The 9,806-nt window shown below is 47.0% G+C and overlaps 1 protein-coding gene across 1 annotated transcript; it reads right to left on the bottom strand.

Annotated features, from left to right (window-relative positions):
• Positions 1–1,245: 1,245 nt before the first annotated feature.
• Snip1 (Smad nuclear interacting protein 1) lies at positions 1,246–8,593 on the bottom strand. The gene is made up of 4 exons (XM_028790115.1): positions 8,344–8,593; positions 6,997–7,099; positions 3,633–4,219; positions 1,246–2,642 (listed from the first exon to the last, which is right to left on the bottom strand). Exons 1-4 carry the CDS (start codon positions 8,553–8,555, stop codon positions 2,378–2,380), a joined length of 1,167 nt encoding a protein of 388 aa, XP_028645948.1. The 5' UTR covers positions 8,556–8,593; the 3' UTR covers positions 1,246–2,377.
• Between the last annotated feature and the right edge of the window lie 1,213 nt (positions 8,594–9,806).

Here is a 9,806-nt window from a genome sequence, read left to right on the forward strand (position 1 = left end):
GTCCACACAGCACCAAAATACACAGTACAAGTATCGGGGTGAGCCATCAGCATTTGCACTCAGTGAACTACCTTTGATGTCAGAACAGGAACAACTGTAGGTGAGAAGACTGGGGAGGACTTTTACAGAATTCATCTTGTGTGCACACCCAGATGTGGAAGACTGAGGACAGCTGTGGGAGTTGATGTGTCCCCATGAGGGTTCTGGGGATCCAATTCAGGTCATGGGGGCTGGTGGCAAGCACCTTTACTAGCCGAGCCATCTCTTTGGCCCACATCTGAAGATGTTTCACACCAGCACCAAGGAGAAGCTGGCACGGAAGCTCAGCAGCAAAGAGCTATTTCACACATAGCTGTACTTCAGGTCAAGAAAAAGACAGTGAAGACCTTGCAAATAGTTAAGATGAACAAGTCTCTAAGAAAAGACATCTTCTCGGATGACCTGACATGAAGTTCTTAACCTAGGATGCCACCACTCCACTAAGACAAATGTTTGCTGCCAGTACAACTGGGACATGTCTATTGAGATGAAAGTGTCACTACGTAGACCAGGCTGCCTCACATCCCATATCCCCTAACATCTGCACCAATCCTCTGGCTTCAGCCTCTCCAGGCTCATGGTTCTAGGCATGAGTCTCCACTTCTGGTGCCTGAAACCTCTTTACAAAACAATGTAGGCAAAGTGGTCATCTTGCAGTGTTTATCAAGAAAACAAATCCATAAACTACGCCTGGAAAAGGAGGCCCTGAAGTGGGATGGCAGTGGGATGGAAAACTTTTGTGTGAGTTGAGAAAAATATCCAAATTACAATGTGCTTTCTGAACACCATAGGGGCTGTGTGAGTCTCCTTCAAATGCACTCGTCTGAGTGACCCTCCTGCATGAGCCAGCCTCCAGGTCCGAGAACAAATGAGACCCTGATTGTACAAACAAGACAGTCTACTACTCAGCAGCATCCTAGGTCCTAGCCCAGGAAGAAGTTAAGAGCAGCACAGGTCAAATGCCATCACCTCCACCGAAGGGCGAAGCGGTCCTGATGATGTCACCAAATACAGAGCATCGACAGAAATCCTTCCCTGACAGCTCATGACCCATGCCCTCCTTACTGAGATAAGCGGTTCCTCTCCTCAGTATTTCAGGTCTCTCTCTTCAATTCCCTACACACATAGCACTTTTACCTCAAAACAGTTAAGATTCCTTTAGAAGCAAACACACCTATGAACAAGTCATTTATGTGAGAAAAGCAGTACTCTCCATATTTACAAATTTTATTTTTTTAATCTCAAAAATACATATAAATGAAAACCTGCTCTCCAAATGCAGACAGGCCTTCTTGCCTATCATGTGGTATTATTTATATCACAAAACACTGTCATATGAAAATCAGCACATAGCTCTGAAACACACAGACTGTAAGTAAGGAGTATCTTTCTACTCACACAGACCCCAGGTGGGGAGTTCAGACACTAGGCTGTCCCTTACTGTCCACCCTTGGGAGGTAAATATGAATATGGTCAAAGATGAAGCGGAAATGTAGAAACTACACAACCTCCTTTAGACACATACGCACGTCCCTAGGCCATAGCAGGGTTCCTCCTTCAAAGTCAGTGTAGTGCGTTTCTCAAAAGGAGAAAAGAGAGGTAACATTTGAATAAAAATGCAAAGCTGAAGAAAAAAGACCAGATGATCAAACTATTATGTCTGTGTTTCCTGGAGAAATCAGGAGTCCTCACAGGATGCAGATCTACACCCCAGTGCATGATATGACACCAGCACCTGTTGGCAGAAGCCATGACCTCCCTACACAGTCATGTCTACACAGGTGTCGCAGAGTGTCTGTTTATCACAGACAGCCAATAGAGAGGTCACACGGTAAACTGTCACCTCAAAACACGAAATGCAAAATCAACTTCTATGACTCAAGAGCTGAACCAGGTCAAAGCTTTGGTATATGCTGGAGGTTGTTTTGGTGATAACCAAAGCTGACTAAGATTCTCTACTCTAGGGTTTGTCCCCAAAACAAAACTCCTGGTCCACGAAGCTCAAGAACTATATAAATAAGAAACTGTACAAAGAGAAGAAGCCACCATCCCCTTCCCAAGGGCTGTTTCCTATGCAGCAGTTCTGAAGGTACCCACCACAGCCACACACTTGGACCAAGCTCGACATGCTGTAATTGGTGGGACTATTCAGAAAACAAGCACCCACAGGCAGGCAGCTGCTGTGCCAAGTTCCAGAAAACATGAAGTGACAGTTCTCAGACTGCAACATAAGCTGGGCAGCAACAGAGGAAAGACTTAAGGCAAGGTGAGGCGCTGGAGTCACCCCCACCGCCTCCAGGAGAGACAGTTTCTAACAGTGGAGGCTGCTGCTCAGCTGCTAGCTGTCAGACACCATCTCCTCCTCCTCCTCCTCCTCATCTTCCTTCCTGTCAAGTTCAGAGGTGTCTGAAGACTCATGAAGCAAGACATACTCTCTGCTACTGAACCCAAATTTAAGTACGTCTTTTTCTTTCAGTTCATAGTATCTCTGTGGCTCAATACGCTTGTTGTTCAAGAATGTTCCATTGCCTGAGCCGAGGTCGATTATGTAGGGCTTCACCCTCCGACCAACTGTGCCATCAGCACGGGTGTGCTCCACAAGCCTAGAAGAGACCAAGGAGAGAAGCAGGTGAGCCGCATCCTACCAGAGACCAGCTATCGTCTTCTCTAGAGCTCTCTGCTACAGACCTAGATGTCAATGACCTGGCTTGAACAGTATTCTAATGAAAATTCTAGAACATAACAGGGGAAGTACTGCCCTGATAGGAAAATTCAGAGCACTTTACATAACCTAGGAGAAAAGGTAAAGCTGGCTGTGGCTGGTGGATGGAGATGGAGGGCCATAAAGTCCCGAGGCAGAACTCAAGATTCCTTGCTATTTACACATACACTTTCTCCAGTGCTGTACGTCTATTTTAACACCAACTCAAACGAAGGAAAAACAGGATTAGGAATTGAGAGCCAAGGACTGGATGTGGACAGAGCTTTGCTCTGAAGATTGCTTACTGCCAACAGTCCTGAGCTGCAGTTTTCTCACCTGTTAAATAAGGATGTTACCAGTGGCCCTGCTTTCCTCACGGGACTGAGTACCAAATGGTAAAGATGTATTCCCAAGCAGAAGATTCAGCTAGTGTATTTCTAACCTTCTGACTCTGGCTTTTATTTCTATTTGGTCCTCATACAGCCCTGGGGCCAGGTGGAAACAGGCCAAGACAGGAATCTTTTTAATTTCTTTTTCTTCCTTTCATCTATTTATTTATTTAATTATTTAGAGATGGGGTCATGGTACATAACCCACACCTAGAGGATATACCACCAATCCTGCTTGGCCTCTCAAGAACCGGGATTACAGGCCTGCACCACCATGCAATAGGGGGGCTAATATCTGGATTTCTGACGCCAAGTTCAAGCCTCTCATACAAATGTTCAGAGATCACCCACAGGTTGCTAAGACTTCAAGTACTCCTTCAGTCCAGCTCATTGGATACAAGGGGTAATGGACTCAGCAGCATCTCCTCACAGCCAGCCAGCCTTAGGAATACTAAGTGAGACACTCATTCATCTCTTTCCAGTTCTCCCTCTGGTCTACCTACCGGTACTGGAAGACTGCATGCTGCTTTGAGCAAGAGGGATGGTCGATGGGGATGTCCGCGATGCGTCGATGTCTACCCAGAAGGTACGCACTCTGCCGATGAATGTACATGACTGGAAGTATCTCATCATTTTTAAAAGGGTAGAGACGCCACCGTTTTTTGGGGATCCGGGCTTCTGGGGGCTCACTGTATTTAATAACCACACCCCGGAAGGTATTAGTGTCCTCAAGAAGTGCCCCAGAAAGTTCAAAGCTTGGTTTTTCTTTAACGGGCACCTCTTTGCTTCTGTTCCCAGCGGGGCGAGGGATCACCTCCTGAGACTCACTGCCAGCACTCTCATTCTGCTGGCGGTGCTCCCTGCGCCTGGCATTATGAAAGTCCCTCTCTTCTTCCTGGGCCTGCAGGTTCTGGCTGTCTCTATCCCGACCCTGCCCACTGACAGGCCTCTCATCAGAGCTCCTCCTTTGGCGGGAATGGCCCCGGTGGCGGTCTCGGTCGCTGTTCCGAGCTCTCCTGTGCTCCTGCTCTGACGGCTCCCGGTGCTGCCTCTCGTCCTCTCGTCCTCTCCGTGGATGGTCCTCACGTTCCTGAAATTCAGATGGGATTCAGTAAAGATGGCATCCACTCTGTGAACAAGCTGCAGGAGCTAGAGAGATGGCTCAGCAATTAAGAGCACTGATTGCTGTTCCAGAGGACCTATATTTAGTTCTCCTCATCCACAAAGCTGGTCACAACCATCTACAACTACAGTACCAAGAGGATCCAATGGCCTCTTGTGGCAAGTGTAGGCACTACATCTATGTGGTGTTCAGACATGCATGCAGGCAAAACACCTACATATGCAAAATAATCTCAAACAACAATACATCTGTGATCTCGATTCTGGTATTCAGAACAAATTCCTATCCACACAAGGCTATCAGTGTAGTTCTTTCCCCTGAAGAGCCATTTAGTCTCCATATCCCATGCTCTTCCTCAAGCCCACATCCAGAACCCTCAAAACAAGGAGAAGGAGAAAAGTTACCCGCAGGCAAACTCACAGGGCAGCAGGTGTAGAAAACAGAACAGTCACATTTAAGATACGTACAGGGAAAAGTTAACTTCCTCACAGGCCACAAGGAAACTTCAAAAGCTTCAACTTTAGCAATTACAGAGATGATTCAAACATCTATGGATAAACCTAAGAAACATGAATGCCTCAAGAAACCTACAAAAACACTACTTGGCAGTTTCCAAACTCCCAACGAAATGGAGACATACTGAAAATCAACCTGGCAGGAACAGCAATATACACAATAAGTAGGTCAATGAGCTCTCGGCAAAGCAGCACACACCTTTAATCCCAGCACTCGGGAGGCAGAGGCAGGCCTCTCTGAGTTCGAGGCCAGCCTGGTCTATAAAGAGAGTTCCAGAGAAGCCAGGGCTACACAGAGAAGCCTGTTTTGAAAGAATAACAACAATAGACCAATGAGAAATCAATTAGTAAGGCAATAGCTCCAAGGCCAAAGAATGGCAACAGCAGTTTCCAGCAAAAACCGACACTTAACCAGACCCTGAAAACAGAAAACATGTTTCTTCTAATAACCAGAGCACCAATGCTAAAAAAAAAAAAAAAAAAAAAAAAAAGGAATCTTCTCAGATTATCAATTCCTGTCAAGACTGAGAAGAGACTGTGCATTTCTGATCTCAGCCCTCAGGAGTCAGAGTTGGGTGGATCTCTAGGGGTTAGAGAGAAAAGGAGAATGAGAACCTGTCTCCAAAGGGACACACACACACACACACACACACACACACACACACTCTGCTGGTGGAGTTTGGTTGATGGTATATACCTTTAGTATCAGCACTCAGAAGGCTGAGGCAGGAGAATTATCAAGAGTTCTAGGCCTGCCTATACTACCAAGCCAAGTTTCAGGCCAACCTGGGCCTAATTAGCAGGAGATATCCTGTCTCAACTACAAAAATGTGAAATCATGCCATTTATTTCTCCTGGTTTATTAATAAACAAGTCATCAGGGCTCAGACGTTTTGTAGCGTACTTCAGAATTTTCTTCCTTTTAAGGCTAACATTCCATTAATATGCATACATACATAAGGGTAACAGGACTAGGATTCAGGGCTGGAAACAAACACGTAACTTCTAAATTTTATCCCCAGCCCTTTTTACTTTTGAGACAGCTTCTCAGTAATCATTTAAAACCAGTATTGAACTTGTGATCCTCCTGCCTCAGCCGAGAATTACATGCACACACCACCACACCTGCCTCTTGAGAGGTGTTACTAGGAAATCTGGAAGATAACTCTGTAGTTAAAAGCACTTTCCATTCTTCCAGAGGAGCTGGGTCAGTTCCTAGCACCCATGAGGAGGCTTGCAGCCATCCTTAACTCAAGTTCTAGAGAATCTGGTACCCTTTTCTGGACCCTGTGGGCACCAGACATACACACAGTGCATACACATACATGTAGACAGGGAAAGCACTCATACACATGCAAAAAAAATTATTTTTAAAAGATTTTTAGCCGGGCAGTGGTGGTGCACACCTTTAATCCCAGCAATTGGGAGGCAGAGGCAGGCGGATTTCTGAGTTTGAGGCCAGCCTGGTCTACAGAGTGAGTTCCAGGACAGCCAGGGCTACACAGAGAAACCCTGTCTCAAAAAAAACAAACAAAAAAAACCCAAAAAACAAAACAAACAAACAAACAAAAAAAGATTTTTAACACACACACACACACACACATACACACACACACACACACACACACACACACGTGTCTAACATTTACATAGAGATATAGATAAAGGAACCAGATATAGACAAAGGAACCAGAAGAGCTAAAACGAAAAAGAAAAAGAAATAAAGGAGGGTGGTGTGGAGAGATGGCTCAACAGTTAAGACCATTGACTGCTTTTTCCAGAGAACCTGGGTTCAATTCCTAGCACCCACATATCAGCTCACACCTGTCTGTAACTCCAGTTCTAGGGCTTCTGAAACCCTCACACCGATGCAGCAAAGAGGGCATTCAGTTTCGAGACTTACCATGGAAGTGTGGTATTAAGAGTCTGCATGGTATTGGCAGGACAGACATGTTTCTGACTGAGTTTCAGTGTGGGAGTAAAAAAATTGGGAGAAACATGGAAATGTACATCTCTCTGTATTATTTCTGACAAGAGTTATCAGAGTCAAATCAACAATTGCCTCCAAACGTTAAAATTTCAGGAATAACAGCTCCAAATACATATCTGGTTTTAGAAAAGCCCACTGAAGGGAGGAGGAAACATGTCCACACGTGGCTGCCAGCTTCTTTGTCTGGCAACAGCTCTGGATATGAGCTTCCCATCCAAGACGCCCGCCCACCCACTCACCTGCTTCACTTTGACCATGGAGTAGTGGGGGCTCCGGCTTCTCTTAGTCCGAGGAGACTTGCTTCTTCTCCCAGAGGACTTGCTTTTCTTTTTGGCTGGGGACCTATTCAGAGAATGCTACACAGGATTTTTACCTCAACGTCCCTTCCCCCAAATAAGTTAGCTTCCGGTATCAGGCTCCCCTACTAAACACATTTGTGAAATTAGTAGCCACGGCAGGCCTTCATTTTCAATAAACACTTCTCCCAACCACACACACCAACTGCCTGCTAAGCCTTCTCATTTAGATAACCTAATTCTCAAACCCCAAAGCCTTAGAAACCTTTCTATTCCCAGTCTGTCATTCTACTAATTGCCACTACTATCCAGGAAGTCAATCTAGCCCATTTTTTCCTAACACACTCCCTTCAACAACCACATTCAATCCCTCGGCAGGTTGCAGGGACCCGCCCTGTCCTCCATCCCAGCCTACAATGCTGCTCCATCACTCAATATGCTGGCTGTTTTGTTTTTGTTTTTTTTGTTGTTGTTGTTGTTGTTGTTGCTCAACTTCTAAGCAGAATTCCAATTTAGGTTCTGTGTATATACTTTTATCTGTCATAATCGTGTGTGTGTGTACACTCAGGATCCTCCTGACTCAGCGTCCCCATTGCTGGATTACAAGCATGCCCTACCACAGTGGGTTCTCCTGAATTGTTAAGACTCTTTTTTTTGTTGTTGTTTTGTTTTGTTTGTTTTTCGAGACAGGGTTTCCCTGTGTAGCCCTGGCTGTCCTGGAACTCACTCTGTAGACCAGGCTGGCCTCGAACTCCGAAATCTGCCTGCCTCTGCCTCCCAAGTGCTGGGATTAAAGGCGTGCACCACCACCGCCCGGCAATTGTTAAGACTCTTGACTCAAGAGAATGGATAAATCATACCGGCCAGGTGTCAGCTTAAGGATCACCTCTGTAAAGTCCTCTTTTCTCTATCCGACCTCTTGCTACCACATTACCGTTTTAATCTGTTTTTAATACTGACTGAAATTATCTATTTGTTATTTTTTCCTTCGCCAAGGTAAAAGCATCTCTCATCTTTGCCTTGTGGCCCAGTACCTCAATTGATCTTTAACCCACACTACGCACTCAGTAAATCGATGATATATGAAGGCATCGGTGAATGAGTGCTGCGAAGAAGTCTTGCCAAGACCCAATGTTAAACACTCTTTGTAAGCAGACGAGAGGAAAAGACATTCCCACCGTCCACTCGTGGGCAAGCAGGGCAATCTTATTTCAATTCAACAGGTGCTCTGCACTCCCGAGTCATTCGCATCACCCTGTCCCTGAGCCATCCCGTCTGCTGCTCACTCACCGGCTCGCTCCCCGGGCTCGGCTCCCGCGGTGACCGGCGCGGCCCGGTTCGGCGGCCGGCGGGGACGGGCTAGCGGCTGGAGCGTCGGGCCGGCGGTGCGCGATGGGTTCGGGACTCAGACGCTCCTGCTTCACCACCACGGTCGCCAAAGCATCGCCTGACCGGTGTCGCCGCCGACCGCTTCGCTCCCGTTCGTTTTTCCCCGCCTTCATCCTGCGGCCCGACCGAGGGTCACTTGCACGGTCCGTTGAGCTACTTGAGCCGAAGGAAGTGACGGACTGCTTTGTACTTCCGCTTCCTGGCAGGGCGCTATCCCAGAAGCCCTCACGGTGTCGGGCCCCCTAGTGGGCGGGGCCTCAGTGCTTGAGTTCACACGCTGGGGACGCCAGGGCTAGTGACACTGGGGTCCCCGCGGCTGGGAGGTGTGGCTGGAGTACTGAAAAGTCAGGGCCAGCCCTCGGGAGGCTGAGGCAGGAGAATGGCAGTAAATTCGAAGCCAGCTTGGGCAATTTATTGAGATGCTGTCTCAAATTTTGAAAAATTTGTAGCTTGGGTAGAGCTCAAAGCCCTGGATTCATCCTCAGCACCCTCAAAAAAATCAGAGTTAAAAGGGGAGGGGAGGTTGAGACTGTAGCTTAAATATAGAACGAACCTTTGCCTCACGTGTACGAAGCCCTGGATTAATCCCCAGGACCTTAAAAAATATTTCCCGCCCCCCCCCCCGAGACAGGATTTCTGTGTAGATCTGGCTGACCTAGAACTCACTCTGTAACTAGGCTGACCTTGAACTCACAAAGATCTTCCTGCCTCTGCCTCCCAAATGATATCACTAAAGGTGTGTGGTACCATCGCCTGACTTTAAAAAAGAAAAAAAGAAAGAAAGGAGAGAAAGAGAGAGGAGAGAGAGGAGAGAGAGAGGAAAGGGAAAGAGAGAGAGAGAAAGAGAGAGGGAGGGAGAGAGAGAGGGAGAGAGAGAGGGAGAGAGAGAGATCGATCTTATCTGGGAAAGCTAGTCCAGCTCTGTTCCTTGCGCGTTATTAGTAGTTACGAAACACAGACACGCACTCAACAATGTGAAATTCTTTATGGTTTCTTGAGATAGTGTCTCTATATAGCCTTGGCTGTCCTGGAACTCACAGAGATCCACCAGTCTCTGGTTTCCAAGTGCCAGTCGTCGCCAAGTACTCTATAGAGTCACTAGATGACTTCCGTTTTAAGCAAAGGTGGTCTGTCCATTTCATCATATCCCGAATCAGACCTAACACTAGAGCTCCAGTCTTGTTTACCAAGAAGCTTAGGGCTTGTGGAGAAAGCACAGTAGAACAAAACTTGCACGCGGCCGGCACTGCCTTCCTCCGAGGCCCCGCCCCATCCATGGGGCAAGGAGAGGAGGGGTTTCCATGGTGATCGCAAACAAGGCTCCACCCAGAGGGGCCGCTACGGAGTTGCTACCCCTACTGCCA

The sequence above is a fragment of the Grammomys surdaster genome, unplaced genomic scaffold (genome assembly GCF_004785775.1).
Source record: "Grammomys surdaster isolate TR1022 unplaced genomic scaffold, NIH_TR_1.0 125863, whole genome shotgun sequence".
Taxonomy (NCBI): domain Eukaryota; kingdom Metazoa; phylum Chordata; class Mammalia; order Rodentia; family Muridae; genus Grammomys; species Grammomys surdaster.

Coding starts and splice junctions, on each gene's coding strand:
- Snip1 (XM_028790115.1), bottom strand. CDS start 8,555: ATGAAGGCGGGGAAAAACGAACGGGAGCGAAGCGGTCGGCGGCGACAC. Junction 7,100..8,343: donor CGAGCCCGGGGAGCGAGCCG/GTGAGTGAGCAG, acceptor TTCTCTGAATAG/GTCCCCAGCCAAAAAGAAAA. Junction 4,220..6,996: donor CCATGGTCAAAGTGAAGCAG/GTGAGTGGGTGG, acceptor TCTGAATTTCAG/GAACGTGAGGACCATCCACG.